Source organism: Diadema setosum, chromosome 4 (assembly GCF_964275005.1).
Source record: "Diadema setosum chromosome 4, eeDiaSeto1, whole genome shotgun sequence".
Classification (NCBI taxonomy): domain Eukaryota; kingdom Metazoa; phylum Echinodermata; class Echinoidea; order Diadematoida; family Diadematidae; genus Diadema; species Diadema setosum.
The window spans coordinates 18,656,448-18,680,112 of record NC_092688.1 but is presented as its reverse complement, the minus strand read 5'-3'; the positions used below and the strand labels follow the sequence as shown (position 1 = coordinate 18,680,112).

The following is a 23,665-nucleotide window of genomic DNA, read 5'->3' as shown; positions in this document are numbered from 1 at the left end:
CACAAAATAGGCCAGAAAGAAAGAAGAATAAGAAAAAAGACAGATTTTGACAATCACAATAGGTGATACGCTAAAAGCGTATCACCTAAAAAGACAGATTTTGACAATCACAATAGGTGATACGCTAAAAGCGTATCACCTAATAAAAAAAAAAGAGAGATTTTGACAATCACAATAGGTGATACGCTGATAGCGTATCACCTAAAAAGAGAAATTTTGACAATCACAATAGGTGATACGCTGATAGCGTATCACCTAAAAAGAGAAATTTTGACAATTACAATAGGTGATACGCTGATAGCGTATCACCTAATAAAGAGAGATTTTGACAATCACAATAGGTGATACGCTGATAGCGTATCACCTAAAAAAAAAGAGAGGAAAATGAGATGACAGGGTTTGTGACACAACACACTCGTCGTGCTATTATTGTCATCATAAATCATATCAAATTGGTATTTGTGAGGGGAGACTTGGGTCACACCGACACGCATACCTTCTAAGGATCCTCAATGATTCTTCGAGCAGAAGTACAAACGTCTTGAAAGATATCTACCCGCCGCCATTCTATCCTCTTTCAATCAGTTCTATTTTTATTATTATCATCATTACTATTTCTATTATTGTTATTGTTATGTATTTTATTTATTCATTTATTTATTTATTTATTTATTTGGCATTTCAGCATAAAATACAAACAGAAAAATAAAATCATATGACACGATATGAAGATTGTGGTGATTCTTTACTCGATCAACTATTGAACTACCTTGCTGATAAGATAACCAGGAATATATGATTACATGATGTAGGATGATGTGTCACTTACAGCCAGGATCCAACAACATACTGACATTATCTGATAACCATGGAAATAAACCCCCTCAAAAACCTCTGACCATAATAACTCGTTTAACTATTAAAGTATCTTTCTGATAAGAAAACAAGGAATATTAGGATTACAATATGATGTAGGATGGTGTATCACTTACCGCCAGGATCTAACAACATACTCACATATCTGATAACCATTGAAATAACCCCCCTCAAAAACCTCTAAACATAATTTTGCCCATGATATTATTAGGTCAATTCCCAACCCTGAATTTCACCACTGAATTGTACTAAATTTCCTGACGGACTTTGCATCAAATTGCTGAGACTACAATATCCGCCAAAACGTTTACAGCCTTCTGTGGCAGAGATGTTCGGGACGAAAGGAAGAAATCGAAGTACAATGTACTACATGTATAACAGGAACCTTGTTCAATGCCATACTGTCATAATTCATGCAATTGTACCTTTAAACTTCGTGCAGCTGCTGTCGCCATCATCATCATACACTGCTAACGTTTGCCCTCGGGCGTTTGATGTTTCCTTCTGTCTTGAAGCTATGAAATTCAGGGTTAAGGGTTGTGATCTTGTATCAATTTCGTGATGTCTGCGATTATCTCAAATGACAAAGAGAGAGAGAAAGAAATCTTGGTCGTTCCAGAAATACTGAGTGGACAGAATTGGACTTGTATAGGTCATATGACATGCGGCCATGATAATGTCAAGATCCTTTTCATGGTAAAGTAATCGACTTTACAACTAGATTAGGATAAGTAGAATTCATTGGTAGGGCAGAATTTAGGGGTCACCACGCGTCCGTTACAGCAAACATGAATCTTCATCGAGTACGAGGTATCAATATCTTCTGTCTATGATGAACACTTCAACCATGGCATATTATACAATAGACAGAAATTCTCGGCATTTATATTAGCCTGTTATACAAACTCCTGATAAAAGAGTTCTGTTTCTTGCTCAATGGGATATAGCTGGCAGAGCTGAGAAGTAAGAAGATTTTTGTTAAGTGAAAGAAAGATATCATACAGAGGGGTGAAGGTTCAGGTGTGAGTTTCTTCAATTTGTCTCCCTCTGCAAATACATATCTTTCATTCTGTATGCCTTGTACGCCCTGGACTACTTAACATAACAATGTCGGAATTTTGGAGCTTGCGCATTCGTTCCAGCCTGGTGGTTGTAGTGTCGCTGCCTGGAAAGCAGTAGATGGCAGGTTCGAGTCCCACTGGTTCCTTTTTTCCGACGTGTTTATTGATTTAAAGATCAGCAGTTGCGATCTTAACAAATTTAATTTGTAGAGGGAGACAAATTGAAGAAACTCACCACTGAAGAAATTTGTTGTTACGAATCCTTTCTTTGTCAGGGATTTGGAGAGATTGTACAATTCTAGATGGTGTTTTCTCTGGAAGTCAGCACTCAAAACACACAAAAGGTTAAGTAGATTGATTTTTATCGGCCAGAATGTCAGGAGTAAAAATGTGTCAATACGGAGACATACTAATGCACGATGTATCAATCCAAATGATATTGTTTAATACTCTAGAGGAAGATGTTCGTACCTTTAAAAAAAGACTATTGAATTACGTGCTAAATTATGTCGTACCACCATACCCAATGATTAAACATAGAAAGTTAACACACACACATTAATACACACACGCACACATTTTGACGATATCAAAATATCTCGTACTGATATACGGTCTTTCGCAACCGCTTACGACTTACTTGCATAAAGTAACATCCAGATAGTGGTTCTAAAAGGGTTAGATATCGCCAAACAAGAGGTTCTGATGGATTACATCGATTGTGACAGCCTATGCTTTGATATACGTGCTGACAGATCGACGTTGCTGAAACGCGCGAAAAACCGCGTTTGACAACGAGGTCACTTTAGAAGTCTGTCTGTCAGCATTGTCGTCAGCTTAAGTCCACTAGACTGCCGCCAAAATCACCCCCCCCCCGCACCCCTCTCCCGCATCTACCATCCTCCTCTTCTCTCATCCCCTGCACCCCTCTCACCCTCCTCTTCCCTCATCCCCTGCAACCCTCTCACCCTCCTCTTCCCTCATCCCCTGCACCCCTCTCACCCTCCTTTTCCCTCATATCCTGCACCCCTTTCCCGCATCTCCCATCCTCCTCTTCTCTCATCCCCAGCACCCCTCTCACCCTCCTCTTCTCTCATCCCCTGCACCCCTCTCACCCTCCTCTTCTCTCATCCCCTGCACCCCTCTCACCCTCCTCTTCTCTCACCCCCTGCACCCCTCTCCGGCATCTACCATCCTCCTCTTCCCTCATAGCCTGTCACATCAAAGGCTCTGGTCGATTCCAGGTGCGCAGTAAAATATAGCCATTGGTGTAGACGTCAGGACGTACTCGACCGAAGTGCGTCATCCAATGTCTTTGTATCAAAGTTCACCGCGTCTCAGTTAACAGCAGAGCATTTCTCATCTTTTGACATAATTTTCATTTCTAGTTTTGAAAGAAAAATCATCCGCATATCTTTTACAGGTACACTTAAAAACATTTGTCTTCTTCAAGCAACTGCGACATAATTTGCCTAGAACAGTTCAGTGTTGGTTTTTTTTTTTCATTGTTTCTTTTTATCTATTGCTCGATCACCTAACGGTTTCACATTCTTGATATAGTACTTTGTATTTCAACAACCAACGCCACTACAGACATTGTGTAATTACACATTCGGAAACACAAAGGAGATTTCTTGATACATGCTTATGTGTACAATCAACGCCAAGTCACGTGACAAAGACGAAAACTCCCGGTGGGGCCAATGGGAGGCCTTGTTAAACTAAGGTTAAAATGGTCGGAGCGTTCTCAGCCCAGTTTGCTCAAATTTTGATGGCCTGTTGCCTCTATTACACTTCTCAGAGCATTCCCTCATGAGCAAACTATTTCGACCCGAGATGTCATGTGATCAGGCCGACTGCAACACTGCCTGCTTGAAAAATCTCCTTCTGTCTCGGCTGTCGCTAAACTTGATTAATTTTGGCAACGTATTAGTCTAGTGGACTCGAACTAATAGTCACATCACTATGATGGTAGTTCCTTAAAGTGACACATCTAATGCTAGATGGTTGTTCAAGTTAAAAAAAAAAAAACCCTACAAGATACCCATGCCCTATTAAACCTACCACAAGAGGGATCGTAGAGAGCTACAATATATTCATATACTGAGATGAATTCCCTGTTCTTTACCAAGAATTGTCCTCAATGTAGCCCCCCCCCCCACCAACTTTAAAGATATTGTTCACCATTGGGAACAGTGATTTTAAAAATGTTCCCGATGTCACATTCGGTGCATATGTGTAGGTCAGTTATATCGCAAAACAGCCCATATAGATATTTCGCAATAAAGCGTAAAAGGAGATATCACTATTCTTCTCACTAAACCATAACTGTAGACGGTTTAGTCTAGAAACAATTTCACTATAACTATTGTTCACAAATGGTAAATAATGCCTTTAACGCATGTGTATATACTTCGCATCGAGTCTTTCTCACCGATGTCAGATCCACGTAGCTTCACTTTGTTGTATAAGACGTGGACAAGTAATGACAGTTCTCGGCAAGCTACGGAGCTTTAAAATATTTCACTGACCCCCTTCCCGTGTTTGTTTACCGGACATAAACTTTCGTGGTCTATTTCTCACGACTTCCTGACTTTGATTCACAAAATACGCGGACTGTCTGTCTCTCTTCGTCTGTCTGTCTGTCTGTCTGTCGCTCTCCTTCTCTATATCGCTCCCCCTCTCTCTCTTCTCTTTACTTCTCTATCTATCAATCCATCCACGCCTTATTATCTTCCTATTTGTCTCTCCCTCATTTTCTCTATATGCCACTCTTTTATTGTTTTTATATCTACCATTTTCTGTTCTTTTTTAATCTCCGCCTGTCTATAATTACTTGTATAGACATAGACGGAGACATGTATTTATCTGCTACCAATAGTCGTGCTTTCTCCCTCTCTCTCTCTCTCCTCTCTCCTCTCTCCCTCTGTCCTCTCTCTCTCTCTCTCTCTCTCTCTCTCTCCCTGTTTGTGTCTCTTCCTTTTTTCGTGTTTGTTTGTTAGTTGATGAAGCTGGGTCAATCCGTCAACCCTTGAAAAGCACTCAAACAGTGAAATATTGACATAGAAAATATACTACCCTCGAAGTCCACGTTGGTGGACGTTTATGCAACGTTTTTGATTTCGTCTCTCTTCACTCAACTATATTCTCATTTCTCCCGTGATTTCATGTGTACTTTTCTATCTTCCCCTCGATCAGCTTTCATCTCTTCTGTCAACATTGTTTTGTTTTTGATAACTCTCAGTTGTCTTCTCTTCCGACCTACTTTTCTTCCTCATGAAACTATCAGCTTTTCATTCACTTCGAGTTTTTTCTTTCTTCTTTATTTTTCATGGCGGGGGGGGGGGGGAGTCCCACTCTTTAATATTCTACCTCGTGAGTACTAACCTTGAATCATCTTATTCCCATAAGTTTAATTCTGTCCTTCATTCTATAGGCTTAATTTTTTTTTCTCTCTCTCTCTCTCCCTTTCGTGTCTTCTCGAAATATATTTTTCTATCGTCGATCTATCTTTAGAGCTTCATCTCTAACACCGTCTGAAATACCCGTCTAACAAATCTTGCAGTATTTTCACTTCGTATAACCCCTTGCCTTGCACAGATCCTCTTGTTCAACCGTTTTCCTTAATCTTCTAAATATCATTTCGCTTCTCATTCATAGTTATCGCTGTTTGCATACTTTAATGATTGTTGCAATCATTACGGGCTGGCAGTGTTTAGTCTATTTGATATCGAAACGTGATTTTTATCAATGCACACGTCATTCAGGACTGTGATATACTTGCGAAATAGCATCTGAGCAAATTTTGAGTCATCATACCATCACGCACAAAACGTCGCATAGTGATCGCAACTAACGTTATTGGAACACCTCCTCCATAGAAAAAAAAAGAAAAAAATATCGTGTGGCTGTTGTAATACTGACAGATGAATTGCATAAAGAGGCATAATTCATTGCATTCATGTGCATTATCGCGAGAATTTCACGCGTGACGGCGTTTCTTCTATTCCAGCGATTTCTACCACTTTCGTCTTGACATGTCGCCGTAATATAAGTACGAAGCCGGAACGAAATGCCGTCTGCCAGCAGAGCCCAATCACGGGGGTGATTTATCAGATATGTATCTTGCATTACTTCGGCACTTATTTTCTTTTCTCTTTCTTTTTCTTTTTCTTTTTGTCGGAATGGGAGACATGCGCCAGGAAGTTGGATCTATTCCAGCAATTTTCTTAAAATGTATCCTTGTGTGAATTCTCTCAAAAGGTCATTCACAAAAGCGTTTCATGTTCAGCCCTTCATGTCAACATCGGTAGTCGAGGAGAAAATCCGAAGTTCCGCTTACGTGCGCGTCTGAAGTTGATGGCAGAAGACAGTGCCTAGATGAAGTTTCTTTTTCCACCAGACGTTGTAAATTACCCCTGTCTATGTGCTCGTCACCGTGGTGGAATGTTCAAGAAGTTGCTTGGGTGGACAAGTTGAACGACTTATGATTTCTTGGCGATGTGAAAATATCAATTTCCTGCCATTAAGACGTCGAGTATGTCACTATATGAACCGAAATCAATGAGAGTTGTGTTGTCATTTTTATCTCTGTGTTAAAAAAATACCAGATTCAAATACAAGTGTGATACGGTGCTTTGTACAAAATAACAAAGGAAACATAGTCATCAAAAGTTATGACAATGATTGTCATATCTGGGGACCATTTCATAAAAGGTCTATTATTATGATAGCAACTCTTGCTGGAATGGCAATTGTCATGGTAACGACAAGAATCAAGCTTCCTGATTGGCTGTTGCTATTGGAAATTGCCATTCCAGCAAGGAGTTGTTATCCTAATTTCTTTCATAAAATGGGGCCCTGGTCTTCCATGGGGCCTGAGAGTCCGGTTCGGCAGAGAGAATTGACGCCAGATGTTGAAGTCTGAGAGAAAGTCATTATGAAAGTAAACAGCCAGGAACACTGCAAGGCTCGAATACTCCATACCTGTTGAAGTGATGATGTCATAATGCGAGTTTCGGCTACCACGTAAATTATATCCTTATAACAAACTCCTTTCTTGTTGTTTATTGTCTTAGAAAATAAAACTACGAGCATAATAAATGGCCAATCGAGACATGTAGTCGGTGTTGTACTTGACCCAAGGCATGTATCAATGTTGGTTTCTTTATCTTGTTTGTATTATTAGTTGGTTCCAATAAGATTTACGTCGTATCGTTAAATCAAGATTTGGCCATTAAATTTCTCCATTATCAGTTTCCTTAAAGGCATTGTTTACCATTTAGAATATATGTAGTTCTAAGAAGTGAGTTGGGGAAAGAAACAACCAGTGTAAAAAAGTTAATCAGTATAATCGATGTTAAGTATTAGATATACAAAATGTTACAATAGTTACGATAAAATTGTTTCTAGATTAAACCGTCTACAGGTATGGTTTAGTCAGAAAAATAGTGATATCTTCTTATATTTTATGTTTTATTGCAAATTTTTTATATGGTAGGATGTTCTGTGATACAACTGACCTACACCATGTGCATGTTTGTTTGTTCATTTCCATCTGAGAAGATGGCTGGATAGCCCATAATCAGCTAAGTTAAGCTGGTCTTCCATGGGGTCCAGTTGGATGTGAGGCGGGACCACTTCACCGGGTTAAACACCCTGCCAATCAAATATGATAACATCAAATGTGATAACTCGAACATTTTTTTTAATCACTGCTCTCAGTGGTAAACAGTACCTTTAACTCTCGGGCAAAAAAGAAAGAAAGAAAAAAAAAAACACGTCATATTGCGTGTACGATTCTTGAAGCTTCTACATTCTTCTTCGTCTATGTAATTTCTTCCATGCAGATTGTTGAGTTGATTGGCTTTTGTTGTCATCATAACTGAATGACGTTTGTTTTCTTTCTTGGCTAAAGTTCTATTCAATTTCAGATATCATATACATACTTTAGCACGTATTAAAATCAAGCTCACGAATAGCGGCTTTGCGGCTGATATGTGACTGATATTCGGCAAATGAACGTTAAAAAAACAGTCATTGCTAGCATGTTTTAGTCAACTCTTGGATATTGGAGAAAATGATGATGAATTTGACAACAATCGGGGCATCTACGACAGAAAAAAAAAAACTCTATTATACCTTTCGTGCATAATGATAAGATATGTGATATGAGATATCTCATATTAACTTGTAATTCAAGAGCAGAAATCCTGACTTTTCTTCGACGATGATGTCAGGATTTGGCTGCTATCTCAAGATCGTTAAGCGGAACATCTCTCACCGTAGCCGTAAATAAGGCATGACCCGACAGCCTGCGATAAAAAAAGGCGCCACTCACTGAGTGCAAGCGAGGCACGAAGACGAATCTGATATTTTCTCGTTCGACTTCTCCTTTGTGGGTGTTCGCAGGGATTATATTTCTCTCTACTTTTTCGTCTTTCTCTCCCTCCTTCTTCCCATCTCTATCTCCCTCCGCCGCCGACCCCCCCCCCCCGACCCCCGACCCCCGATCCCCCCCCCCCCCCCCCAACTTGGCTTAACTATACTCTGATAGGATAGAGATATGTGTTGCTAGTGTTCCTTCAATAAATAACGCAGAGTGCATTTAGGGTTGTATAGTGTGTATTGGTTCAGAGTCACGTGAATCCGCGTGCATCTATGTGTGTGTGTGTCTGCATGTGTGTGTGTCCGCATGTGTTTTAGTGACATTGATTTATTGTAATGGCGTCAAAACTCAGTCACAGGACTAACGGTGTCGCATGCAACCATATACATTTTCCCACTGTGTCCTGTACGCGCGAAGTTCAGTTTGAAGAGATTGTCGTTAAAATTCCCTGGAAAGTTGTGGTATATACGAGCTGAGCATTTCCTTCTGTCGATCACAATCTCTATAATAAAGCCACCTTCTAATGCAAGCAGTAGGCAAGGTTCTAGTTTTGTAGATACATGTATAAGGTTTCGGGTTCCAATCCTGCACGTTGCGATAATCCTCGAAATCTCCTTTAATCTTTTCCTTTAATCTTCCTCATGACCCAAATTATACCCTATGGGTATCTGTCAACGCTATAAGGTAACAATAATACAATGCTAACGTTAAAGAGGCTATACCCTGGACCAATAATACCAGGGCCCCATTTCATAGAAAGTTGATATTATAGCAACTCTTGCTGGAATGGCTATTGTCATAGTAAGGACAAGAATCCAGCTTCCTGATTGGCTGTTTGCTATGGGAACTTGTCATTCCAGCAAGAGTTGCTATCCTAACATCATTTATGAATTGGATGGGACCCAGATGTAATTCTTCAATTATTTCTTAAATTTGTTTGTTATTTTTCTGTTTTCCATGTATTCCATTATCATCATTATTGCTATTGTCACGATCATTAATATCATTATAACTATGATTATTGCTATTATCATTACTTTTATTATCACTATTACAACTATCATTATCATCGTCATCGTCATCATCATCATCATCATCATCACTGGTATTATTTTTTCAATGTTACATACTGTAAATTGCCTGTACGGAGACATATGACCGTGTCGTCATACATTACATAATTAACATTAGTACGCAATCTTCATTTTTTTTTTTTTTTTTTGGGGGGGGGGGTGCTTAGCCCCTTGCTTCAAGTTATTACTTACTTTGTTTGACTGTGTATGTGCGTGCGTGCGTGTGCGTGTGTACATGTATACGTGTGTGTGTATTAGTGCGAGTGTGAGTTTCCCTGTCTGTCTCTTTGTATAAGTATGTTTGTATTATGTATGTGCATTGATGTTATATGATTTTTTTACTGTTTATTCTTCACATCAGACAATAACTTGTGCCTTATCGATTCACAAAATGGACAGGTAGTTATACACACAAATACAGATAGTCAAACACAAAATCACAAGGTTATCGGATGACAGTTCAAAGCCTTACTTTGAGCACTAAGAGGTGCTCGTTTAAGTTATGAGATGAAGATAAATCAAGTTCCATGTGTCACTAGGTGAAATTGATGATATTTATTGTGTTTTTTGTTCTCTCGATCTCCCGTCACTACAGCCGTAGATTGTGAAGTATCAGCATGGAGCTACTGGAGTGGATGTAGCGTGCGTTGTGGAGTCGGTATCAGCGAGCGAAGGCGGGTCGTCGTTACAGAGCCCAAGAACGCGGGCGAGAAATGCCCACCGCTCCGGCAGATCAAGGCTTGTTACAGCAGCTACTGTGACATCAGCAAAAAGTATGGAAACGGTGAGTGGAGCGTTGTTTTTTCCCTCTCAGTTTATCAAGTTGTTCTTATATTTTCATCTACCGTATAGAAATAAACCACGATTTTTAAAGAGAGTAACTAATGCAAGAATTTCGAATAGATATTTCCATGAAGACACTTCACTGGCGTTAAAATCTTGCGGTATTTACAATCTTATTCATTTCATCAGACAATGGGAAATTCTGAAATATTTGAAACAAATACGAGCGTTTTTATATTTAGCTAAAACAGTTTGATCTCATTTTGTAACATTGTAGAAGTTTGGGGTTAGCTATGTCATTGTGCTATAGTTATTCTAGATTATACATAGATATTGTTTCAAGGAAAATGTCGGTATCTACTGCTGATGACAGGAGAACGAGAAAAAATATAACATCCAAAACAAAAGCACTCATACTTTAATAACTAACTGAAGCGGAATTGCGTTCAGTCCATCTGTATTGACACATCAGCAGGATAGGAAAATGAATAAGGATTACACAAGAACGTGGAGGAAGCGAAATAAAGTAAGAAATTTGAATTATCATTTGATCTATAATATAGTTATAACTTGAATGAAGATAGCAATGAAATTATACAGGAGTTTACCAAGAACTCTTGCCAGCTAGTGAAATGTTGCGAGAAGAGAATTCCTTGGTAACGTTTGCAACCAGGTAATTTTGTGTATGACATAAAAACGCCTATGAAGCATTTCATATCAAAGGGAAAATCCTTACTATTATCTATATGTTTCATCCATAAATGGATTTTAAAGATTGTTCTCGTCTATATTAGTAATAAAAATGGAGTATTTTTTTTCTTTCTTCCGTTCCCACGAGAAAACGTGAAGTAGATGACCAATATTCTCGAGTTTATCTAAATATATTAGACAGGGCTATTGATATCTGAACGTTGTAGGGTTACAAACTTCTGTTGAAATGAAGGAAAAATAAAAGAGAAAAATGAATTTATTCGAACATCTTGAAATTCATGCTGATGGAATAATGTCATGGAAGCAGTCAATGTTTACCCTTCAAAAGCAAGCTGTCGAATCAATGCTGTCATCTATAGCATCGACACATCCCAATAACTTAAACTGTCGACAGTCGCATGTTAAACAACCTCTTCCTTAGCTTTCCATTATATATAGCTCTGCTTAATACTGTCCATTATATACCTCTGCTTAATACCGCCCAGCATTATATAGCTCTGTTTCAGTGCATTCATGCGTCATCTCCTATTTCATCTGTTTTGTTAAAATTTTTGTTGGAAATTATGGAGATGTATGAAACATTTGACACAGACTACCACAGGATCTGTAATTGCGATGGTTCATTGCTCAACACTACAAATACATATCGTTATACGACGCTGATCTTTTTGTTTTTTGTTTTTATCAAGATGGACTAATCGGCGTCACATTTTCATGACAAATTAGGATCGTTGAAACTGCTTATGTGCCACCATGATAAGTTTCATTTCATCGTGTTGCATTTCATTTCAATTTATTTCATATTTCTCAATTAAAAATATACATCAAATATAACAAAATAGAATGATGAATGATACACCGACGAAATCAGCACTGGTTATAACATAAGGCATGATGGATCTATAGCTGTCTATGTCATTCTCAGCTGCATGTCATAAATGTTTCGATAACCTGTTGAATGACGTCACGGGGATTCATTTGTGACGCAACGTCTGACTCTCTGTCCGTCTCTCCCCTTCTCTCTCAGGTGTGGCGTTAATTTTACCTCATTACCTTGGCGACAGGCGAGAGGATGCTGAATTTAATATCGTGAAGAATTTTCACTATCGTGATCGCGTCACGTAAGTATATGCGTCAAAGCGGCTAGACTTAAAACGATTGGCATAACTATGGAAATATAAATATTTTGAAGAAATGAAGGCAATGCTGTGTGCACGCACATAAATATATCAGAACACAATGTCAAAAGACTAAGCAGATTCGATGGATAAAATTATATCTAGACTGATGTCGAACGTACATGTGTAACGATATTTGTAAATCGTTTGGGTTAGAAATGGGACAAAATTTGACGCAGGGTTCGAGAGATAAACAATACTGATTGTTTTGGATATTAACTTAAGTCGTCTGCTCTCAACCCAAGTTGTACCGAAGTGTATTTCCTCTATTATCTCTCGTGGAAAATGAAAGCCTGGCGATGTGATGCATTCTGTGGAATAAAGGAAGTCTAGAGAATGGGTATTTGCTGTCGCACACAATAGATTTGTTTTGTCTTGGGAACGTTTGATATACACGTTTTTTCTTGCTCATGGTCACACTCTTTGTCAGTGTATTGTATTTGTGGATATTCTATTCCGTTTGATGTTTGTAATATAAAAGTGATAATGATGATGATAATAACAATATATCTTAATGTGAAGTATTGTACTATCATGTTTAGAAACCTGAATCCTAATATCGATTTTTCTGCTCTCCTTTTTTTTTACCAACACAGATTCAACAGCTACTGTGTATATTTCAAGCTCAGACGCGTCAATAAACATTGTTACACGGATTCAAACTTTCAATGGACTGATAGTCTAACGAAATGTAAGTCTACATTAATGCGTAAGCATGTTTTTATCATAATCTTTGCTTGGTATTGTAGAACATTGTAGAACATTGAGACACAACACGTACAGTTTCCCTTAACTTGTGTCTTTCAGAGCGACTGTCATACACAAGCCGTGATGAATTCTCCCTCCCCCCCCCCCAACTTTAATTGAATGTATGTCTTTGTAAAGCATCTTTGTAAAGCATTTTGAGTCGGAAAAAACTCAAGAAAAGCTTGAGGAAATTAAAAACGCATTAATTTCTGAAGACTTGAAGGGGAAAAAATGAAGGTCAATAAATTACTTCCATTTACAATATTCACGTGAACTTTGAAGTTCAAATTAGTGTCATGGTCTTCCGAGCGTAGGATCAGGCAACAGAACCAAAGTAATTATTATGATATTTTGCATGGTTTTATCATAAAAGAGCTTTTTTTTTTCATGCATATATATATATAGACATATTCTTTCCTCTTTTTTTTTTTTTTTTTTGGTCCTCTTCTATTACTAGTTTATATACGATTATATACGATTTTTCTTTGACCGTGCCGACATTGTATGACAATGAAAGCTGCTAAGAAAACAGCTTTCAATGTGGGGACGAAACCATCCTTTTGTCCCTTCACAATAAATCCTGTCAATCTGATTAATGTTTGCCCTTACGTAGATAGTAGCGCTATTTTTTCCACTCAGGATGACAATGAAAGATAATCATCTTATCTCTAGTTGGCCCTTGTGCTTTGTAACCAATGACAGACCATCCTTTACCGAAAGCCATCTTTTCAAGCCGTCTATATAAAGATAATACTAAGCATGCATTCTTTACCGCAATAAATTGACACAATGCAGATGAACCTATTCGGCGTTTAAGAGGTTGTGGGTTCAAGATGACTTCATTTTTGTTAACAAGTTCTACATCAAATAAAATGTTTTTTCCCCAATATTATATATCAATATCATTTTTTATTAACACACATTTGCTCTAAGTAGGTCGTATACAGTTGTGCTCGATTGAATAACTATATATTGATTGAATAATTTCATTCCGACTACCGAAAAGGAGGGTATATTCCATGTGAGGGCCAAACTTTTCTAAGTGGCCCACAACAAATTGAATAAACGATTGTAATTACAGACAAAATAAATATGTAGGGTACAACCAACAGTAGTTGTTAACATGCAATATTTTCTAGCACACACAGGCATGCCAAAACATACACTGTACATGGATTCTTTTTCATTATATTACAATATTTATATTCTCTGGTCTCCATATAGGCACCTCCTGAGATTCATTGCAATCTATCCCCATTCAACAACATTTATCTATCAAGCGATCTAAAGGCTTTTACTTTTGGGTTTCGACTGAATCAACTTAATTGTTTCACCCAGGTCATTAAATTATCTGAGGGAAGGGAGGAACTAAACGGGACTGGGCTATACTTCTGCCCCCCCCCCCCCCCCTCTCTCTCTCTCTCTCTCTCTCTCTCTCTCTCTCATAAATTTGATATATTATATTAATGTATCACCGCCAAAGGTTGTTCCATGAATAATATCATGAAAGATAAGCCACGGTATCCCTTATGGGATTCATTATGAAGACTAGTTGTCGCATCGCCATCCACCCCTTACGGATTAGCATTGGACTGGAATTAATGAAATTGCAGGATTTAGCCTTTCTTCACTTTTATCATCTTTGATATCTTTCTGCAGTACAGGGATCCAATCAGCCGATTACCTATATATGGCTACAATCAATTACAGCTGTCGGGCTCATTATGCGCCGCGACGTCACGAATTTCACCATATTATCAATCAAAGTAGATTTAGCATCATGTTTATAAAGTTTGTACAGTATAATCATGGGGCGATGTTCACATCCAGTCATACATCCCCGACATGGCCTGTTACGCACCTGAAGAGGGCAACAGTTACCAACTTTTATGAGTATTTTATGAGTGTTTTATGAATGCATCTTTTCATTCCAATGTTACATTGATCATCAAGTTTCTTTGCGTTTTTTTTTTCTTGCTCTTCATCCCCTTTCGGCACCCGACCTGAATGCTTCTATTGAATCACCTCAATGTATATAGACTAGTTTCGTCATCTTTCAATTAATCCGTGTTCGGTTTGCCTTCGGGTGTCAGTAGTTGTCGAACAAGCAGTAATGGGAGGGGAAAATTAAATTCTCTATTCAAATCGCGTAAACCGAAGGAAACTCATTTAACCCCCTATTAACTACAAAAGACCTGATTTTATTTTGCCAGCACCGGACTATGTCATTTTACGGATTTTTGTCAAGTAGGGGATGATTTCAATTACACTTCGAGAGGTCGAATCCATTTACGTTCAAGGGTATACATCTGAATAAGAAGCTTGAGCGATTGTCACTTCGTACTGTGTTCATTCGACCTCCGTGTCATCTTCTTTTCTTCTATTCTGTATACAGAAATTGCCATCGGACATGGCTTAAACACAAATCTCTATTCAAATTCATCTGCGCTCTTTTGGAACATTACGCGCAAATGTTAGTCATCTGTTCAACACTACATGATTGTATAGTTTGTGAGAAATTGTCACCAAATGTTTTAAAGTTCTGGTTTAGATACTACCATTATTGTATGTGATCACACTGTACATCAAAAGAGCATTGTTTATAGGCTTTATGACGGTAACAGTACAGTTTTCGTGATAGTATTCTGTCTATCATTTTTAGGGACTTTTTGTAATTAAGATGACACAAACATGATGATTCTTTCGACCATGTTACTGCTCATTTATATCATACTCCTGTGGAGCAAGACCTTCCGGATATTATGCAGCTCGGTGTTTATATTTCAAGTATTAAAACTAGCTCTATAATGGAAAACAATTATTATGCCGATTATGCAGTAATTGCATTCAGGTGATCATTAAACCAAGGAGGTACCAGACTTGTACCTCCTTGATTAAACACAGGATAAATGATGGAGACTTACCAAGCCATAGTGTGTTGGCAGTAATTCAAATTCAAATTCAAATTCAAATTCAAAATTATTTTTCACTTCCATCAAATAAACAGAGAAAATTATATACAATGTATAAACAGAACATTTTTAATGATTGCAAAAAAAAAACACCGTGAATTAACAAATACATGTTATAATGAGTAACAATGAAGAAGACTTAATTGTATCCCTTTTATATATATATATATATATATATATACATTATGCATAGTACAAATTAAGTAAGGATGACAATGTAAATGGAGGATCCCACTAAAAAGCAACGCTTGTATGATATGGGACCCTCAGAAAATACATAAGAAAACGAATATAAAAAAATAATGAAACTACAAACAGATATAAAACAAAATCAAAGGAACTAATGTCAACTGACATGAAATCAAATTAGGAAGGAAAAAAAGAGGGGGAAAAATGAAATTACAACACGTGTCATCGTGGACACAAGCAAACTGGATTCCATCATGTAAGAGTAATGTGAGGGATAATAAAATGTGATGGTCAAAAACGTAAGAGTGTATAGTGTACTATTCCTTGACAATAGGCATGTTTAAACAAAATACTAGATAAGAGAGACAGATTCGTGAGATTTCTTTATCAACTATCAATCAAAATAAAAGTGACTTCCGTTCAAGTCATCCTTCGTTGTTCAATATTGTCACGCACGCTTTACATGCGCTCTGTCATAAACAATACAATCATTGACGGGGGGGGGGGGAGGGGGAGACAGTATACACCGGAAACACACAATGGCCATATTTACCTGACCTGAGCTTTGGAAGACAGCGACACCCATTCCCTGCTGTTTCTGTCAGTATGTGAACATGATGTGCTCCTTTATCCCACCTGTTAAGCATGTTAAGGCAAGGTTACTGTACTTTTCGATCATAGCTCTTCGTAGGCAGGCTAGGGAAACATACAATGTCATGCTAGCGTGATGAAAAGAAGAAAAAAAATTGATATGAACAGGTCGTTATAATGCTGGACGAGTGACGAACATTGTGACACGATTTTCTCATTATGTCGTTATCTAGGTCGAGGGGTTAAATATCACGCATTTCCGATTAACTCATTTACACCATGTCACAAACATCCATTTAAGTATTGATGAATTTTCAACAATTCTAGTACGACTCATTTTTTTTTAATGAAAAAAAAATAAAAGGATAGTCTCCTGGGATTGTTTGCATTTTGTCAAGCTACACTGAATAAGCGTCAAGCAATCTTAAAAAAAAAATAACGATAATAGTAACGCGCCGTGCAATAAAAATATAAATAAAACCATTGCAGGCATCACGAAATAAAGATACTGGAATCACTTGAGCGCGATAATGGGAAAATGGTTCAATATCGTAGTAATCGCAGGGATCGTTTGATACAAGTTGCTTGTCCGAGGGGCTCCATATTATAATTATATTTTGTCAGATCATTGAACATTTCCTTTTCCAATTACGAAACAAATAATACTGGATTTTTAAACAATATTAGCATGATAGGACTCCACTATCATCGAACGTTATTTTGACGGTATTTAGAGCAGACCACATATGTCTTCGAAGTAAGAGGGGTGTGGACAAGGACATACATGTAGAAAGACATTGAAAAATGCGAAATTAAAGTATTCCGAGTATGAGTACAAGCATGTTCTTAAACTGCGAACTACCGGGACACGCCCGTGGGTACACTGGTGGGTAGGTGATACTGTGATACTGGTACAAGTATGATAGGCCCCTATTTAGGGGGCATCTGCAGTTAATGAAAGAAAGAAAGGAAGGAAGTGTCAGTAAAGTGGCTGTGTGCAGAATGGTCCGTCATTTGACACTTCGGCAGGCATCCATTTCATTGTTTTGTATCAATGCACTAACAACCTTTCCTATCAGTATTGTCAAATGCAAAGATTACTAGCAGGTGGATGTGCTATAGCAAGCACTATTTATAAGGATTTCATGAATAATAATTTCATAACGGATTCTTACTTCATTGAATTTAAAAACCAGCATGTCCGATTGTAAAAATGACCTTTTCTGCTCATGCGCAAAGTGGAACTGTGAACTGGATTATTTTACATGACCTAACAGCAGACAACAAACCATCCATACAGGAGGCACTCTGATATCTTTACCTCCCTACCTGATTCAGGTTCACCTCGTTCTGGAACACAACGACGGTCGTTTGAGTGTCCTTGCCTAATAAATAAGAACTAAATCCTCTTTGTCAACGTACTTGAAGCAGCGTATAAAGCTTTATTCAAAATCATTTTGAAAGGAAGAAGGGCATCCACAGGAATCTAGGGGAAAATTGCCCAAATCTGGGGTTTTGTAAAGGAATAGGTGGCTGAGATAACAGCTCTTGGATGACAGTAGGCGAGATAAAAGAGGGACGTAAAAATGAAATATGCCCAGCTGTCAAGATATACACTGACGCCTTTGTCTGATTTCTTGTAATTGATATGTAATATCCCAACGACTGCAGTTCGTGACCGTACATTTGTACTACTTTTTTCTGTTCTTGTTATTTTCTTTTCCCTATCTCTCTCCCTCTCGTTTTCTCTCTTTCATCACCCCTCGTTTGCCGATTAGCAAATGAATTCGGTTCCCTTTTTATAGCAACTATGTAGTAATGCGGTGTCGTTCGTCCACGGCTTCACATTCGAATTCAATCTTCTGTTGTGTTAATATTCAACCCTGCCGGGCCTACCACCTCTAATACTTTCACCACAATGCAGAGTTACGAAATACTAGCTATGTAGTCTTGCATAATTCACGCAGTGCTTCATCACTCCCAACGCTTTAGTAATGAGTTTGTATACTTAAAATAAGTTGTTGTATCATTACTTGACTCTTGAATGTAGCTCTCATTTCTTAGCAAGCCGCCAAAGTTTGTGTATGACAAGTTCCTTTTTTCTTCTTTCTTTTTTTTCTTTGTGCTACTTTCACGTTTAGCACAGGGAAATGCAAATACTTAATAACTTTTTGCTTTTATTATTAACTTCTTTCTTTTTGCATCTCTTGAAAGCCTGATAATGAAAATTTACCAATTAGTATATCATAAACAAATTGATGATATTCTCCTCATCTGGGCTGTGGCTTTAAAAGCTTCTAAATCCCCGGATGCAGAGCACAGATCTTTCTCAATCAAAAAGAAAACAAAATCTTTTCTTTATTCGCCAGGTGTAAATCAAACGATAATGATAAAAGGTCATTCAGAGTTTACGAGTGTATAAAAAATGGCAGTCGTTTTCTCTCGTCCTATTCTTGTCTTTCTCCATCTTTCTTCCATCCCCCTCCCCCCCCCCCCCCCTCTCTCTCTCTCTCTCTCTCTCTTCTTTTAATCTCACCTTCAGTCTTCCGAAATGTGTTTCAATATCAATCAATCGTATTGTTAAGGAGAGACGGATAGATTGAGCGATTCAGGTCAAGTTAGTGTGCGTCACCCCCGGGGTGTGGTGCGAACCAATCAAGAGACGAGACTCATTCATCGGGGCGCATGATCTGCGATAATCTAAAAATGAGCGAGGTGTTGAGACGTGGCTAAGTCAATGTCAACAGGACTCGCTCGCGGAAGAATTCACCTGAATAAAAATATTGCAACAACAAAAAACACTAAAATCATCGTTTAGAAAAACTTCGGCGAATGAATGGCACGAGAAATCATGCAGCTTACACAATCTGACACCGTTCAAGGCTATGGTTATAAGTTGCAGACGCAGACGATGAGTCATAGAATGGAAAATCTTTGAAGAAAAAAAGTGGGATATGTGGACAAATTCGACAAGGGTTTGAGACGTGGAAGATTTGAGTTGAAGATTTGATTTGAGTATATCAGAGTAAGCCATGTGAGTTTAAATTGTGTTTGCTATGGCTGATTATGGACGTAATTAGATTCTTACTACTCATGCAGGCTTATTTTGCATATGTGTGTTTATTCGTTTGTTGCCAATAATAGGATTCAATTTTCATAACCCCCTTTATAGCTCAGCCTTTTGGCAAAGAAATCCAATTTACACACGCTCACACAATGTCGTTACTCAAACACAATGTCATGTAAATGCACCGGTTGAAGGTGGTTTCCAGCAATTAACATGATTAAGAATAATTATAGCGAAAATGAAGCTGTTTTGATTGCGAAAACTTGTCCAGTGCAGAAGGTGGGGAAAAATCCTAATTCTGTCTTGTATAAACGACATTCCTCATGTTTCATCAACTTGTCTGTTTTGCAGGATCTTTTTTTTTTTTTTTTTTTTTCTTTTTTTAAATCTCGTCTCGTTTTCCATTGCAGCCAAGACAGTGTGTGTGGAGTGCAACAGACCAGCCTACGGCACGGACGGCAAATGCCACGGCGAAGGGGTGAGGAAGGAGAAATCGAGGTTCGCAGCCGTAGACGTGCCGGGATGCCGGGGAAGATGGATACAACAATCCATCGAAGAAAACTGTAAATGCAACACGGGTGCAGATTATATATTCATCTAGTTGTACGCTCATTAATTTACGTTTCCTCTTTAATATCAATTCTGTGATAGTCTTCTTTATCTACAAATATACCTTAAACTAACGAGTAAGTGTTATGTAAACAAAATCCCTTTAGGCAAGTGGAACCGCACTCGTTCTTAAGATAGGCAGTAATTTAATGAGTTCAGCTGTCCTTCTTCAAATCATATACAGTAGTGGATGACAATATCTTATTAGCTGAGAGCGATAAGAACATCAGTCGGGACGAAATTGATTTTGTATATTCACGATAGCGTGAATTTAATCTGTACGCTTCGTGTGAAATCACAGTGAATGATCATACGATACAGGCCTGTTGATTTTGTCTCCTAACATTGACTTTACCCGTCTAGATTATCTGTGACAACGTAATTATGATTCTGTTGTGTATGCAATTTTCGGGTCATTGTTCTCAGCATTGTCGTATTCAGACAGAAGAGAAATGGCGCGATATCGCTTCCTGAGATAGTTATAGTCTTGAAATAACATTTTTCAACAAAAGTTTCGACTGTGCTTCCAGGGAATTACGGGAGATGCTATTCTTTCACCGATGCACTTGAATCGGATAATATTTAGTTGTTTAAAAGAAAACAATGCAGGCATTAAGTGTGTCGAATCGGCGCGGGGTCGTTGTATCTAATCTGTATTCTTCCCCGAATCTGTCCATGTTCTGAAACCTTGTAAATCTCTCATGGCCAGTTAACAGCCCAAACAAGACCGAGTTTCGTCTGTATATTGATTTGACGCTTTGCCATTAGAAAATGGAAGACATTTGGATATCAGGGACCTTCAAGCCCCTGTGTTACAAATCAGTAGAAGCCTATTCATTAATGGGACTAAAACAATGTAGGTCCATGTACTATAAAGAAAAGTGTTACATTGTGTAAAAGGTGCTATTTTTTTGTCATGTTTGTATATATATATACACGTCGAATTTTTGCATGGTTCTCTATACTAGGGCTTGTATTTATATGAAATGTATATTCCTACGCTATTCTAATGATATTTTGTAGTCCTACTCTCTTGTTATATTGTATTTGTCTGTAAAAATAATGTCAAAATGAGTGAGGTACGAATTGTGATGATTGTTTATCATTCGTTTAGAAAGCATGTGAGCGTTTAAAGGAACAATCCTTTTCCGCTTTCCTGTTGCATGTATACATTAATAACTGCTGCATTTTCCTGGAAAGGTAGCGTTAGTGAATGAAAAGAAAAGCTTCTTTATCTTAGTTTTTGAGTAATAGCGGTACCGCATTTGTATAAAACATTCATTCTTTATAACTTATGATTGTGATACTACTGCAGAAACGCAGTTGTGTGAGTTAGTATAGAGCTGACAGTGTAGACCAAACCGCGATCATTGGATATCCACGATACCTTTGCTTTCGCTGTAAGCGACGACAAAAAAACAAACAAACAAACAAACAAACAAACAAACAAACCTTGAAACATTACTATGCAGCTACGATGTAGTTTCATTAAATCAATTTTGTTTTTAATGAATTTGGCCTTCGAACCACGGGATTTTTTCCAGCAATGTAAAGTCACTATACCGTAGGGTTGACGAGTCGTTCAGTCTATCGTTTGGCCTGTCCATCAGACAGTGCAACTGGTGATGAGATAAACATTCTCTTCTTGGTGCGTCATGTACTTGCTTAAAAGGGCCTCAGTTAGTTAAGGGAGCTGTATACCAGATTCGTCGGTACGTCTATAACGCATGTATGTTTTAGGATAATCGTAATAAATGAATCGATCTTGATAACAGCACAAGTGAAATCTACCGAATCTCCGAGTAAAACTCACCATATAGTCAGTAATGCCCTGTCGAATGTAATTGACGAAACCAAACATTGGTGGTATGGGGACGAAGAAGCATGTGGCTGAATGCAATTCTCATCACCAATTGGCTACATTCTTCAGTATCTGAAAATAATACCCTTGAATCCACGAGCAATACGTTCACCCCGGTTAATACTTCTCAAACAACTCACCGAAAACTCGAAAACGCAAGTTATAACGTGAACAGCTGTGATAGATGTTGGGTTGAGAAATCCTGATTCCTAAGAAGAGGGATCTATCGCACAAGTGTCAAAATTGTATTCAAATGATGCCGGCTTGATTTTCTATTCACTGATAGTGACTTTCGGCTCTTCTCAGAAGCGCCGTGATTTTGCCGACAGATTCCTTCTCGAAAGGAAATGTGAAATCGATAGATTACAATGTTATCGTGTATGGTTTGTGCGTGTATCTGAGAAATGGTCCATGTTTGAATAATCTATCTGCTGGGCATAAAGGTTTCTTGAGCGTTGCATCTAAAGGGAAGAGCAGCGCAACTATTTGTTAATCGCTGTTCGAGTATAAGAAGAGTGAAGCCGCGAAAGTAAAAATCATTTTGGATGAACGTGTACGTGTGAGAGTATTGTGTGTGTCTGTACGTATGTGGATGATGCTTGGACTTGCTTTCCAGGGCTAAGTACAAGAGAACTGTGTCCTTTAAAAGTAAGTCCGCATTTCATTGCAGGCACAGTTCTCAGTTGTCAGGTGATCAGCGAACTACTTAGAAGACTGTCATTATATAATCATTAATGTGTGTCTGCATTTGTTCTGATGGTGTGTGCGTGTGTATAGTGCTGTGTGTACGTGTACTTGTGTTGGGCAAGGGGTTTTCTCCTTTTGCTTGTTATGCGTATTTTCAGAATGAATGTTTCTGTACGATCGCTCAAATTGTCTTTGCGCCAGTGCCGTCTAGTACCGCACTGCTCTGCGCTCTATATATCGCCCTCGCACTCCGAGAGTGGAATTAGCTAGTTTCACATCTTTGCATGATAAACATTCTGCGCTAAAGTCACCGTGTATTTCGATCATGTCTGTTTTTTCCAGGAGGCTAACCTCACTAGAACAAAGTATCATTAGAAAGATTGAAATGTATGAGTGTTTTGTTATTATAGATTAGATTTTTTATACATTGGGTGTTCTATGTTTGGCAGTATTTTATTGGCAATAAAGTGTGTGTGGTAAGACAAGCTGGACGTTTCTCGCATTTCTTACTTCTCCGCGTATTACACCCTCATATACGAGTTCTTTCGTCAACATTGACATTGTCTTAATAATTTGACAGCCACCATAGAAATGGAAAGTAATTTATCGGGATGGCTGTATGTCTTCGAACATAATCATCTGTGTCCCGTACAAAAAGAGTGTCAGACACAGTGTGTGTATAATATACACAGTGTACATGACAATATTTAAAGATATACATGCACCACTAAAGAACATAATTATGTTCTTTAGTGGTGCATGAATATCATTCATACCTCAATCCTCGAGTTAAAGAAATACTGGACTAGTTGCTGACAAATGCAACAACAACAGCAATAACAACAATTTTATTACAAGTCAATGAAACTGAA

General features: G+C 38.1%; 1 protein-coding gene across 1 annotated transcript in view; it reads left to right on the top strand.

Moving 5' to 3' along the window:
* The window catches only part of LOC140226967 (somatomedin-B and thrombospondin type-1 domain-containing protein-like), a 99,565-nt gene extending 78,992 nt beyond the window's left edge, over positions 1 to 20,573 (top strand). Inside the window, exons 2-5 of the mRNA XM_072307404.1 lie at positions 9,994 to 10,182; positions 11,920 to 12,013; positions 12,667 to 12,761; positions 20,047 to 20,573. Coding sequence (XP_072163505.1) covers positions 9,994 to 10,182; positions 11,920 to 12,013; positions 12,667 to 12,761; positions 20,047 to 20,237 — 569 coding nt within the window. The 3' untranslated portion in view covers positions 20,238 to 20,573. The remainder of the gene's footprint in view (positions 1 to 9,993; positions 10,183 to 11,919; positions 12,014 to 12,666; positions 12,762 to 20,046) is intronic.
* Positions 20,574 to 23,665: the final 3,092 nt, after the last annotated feature.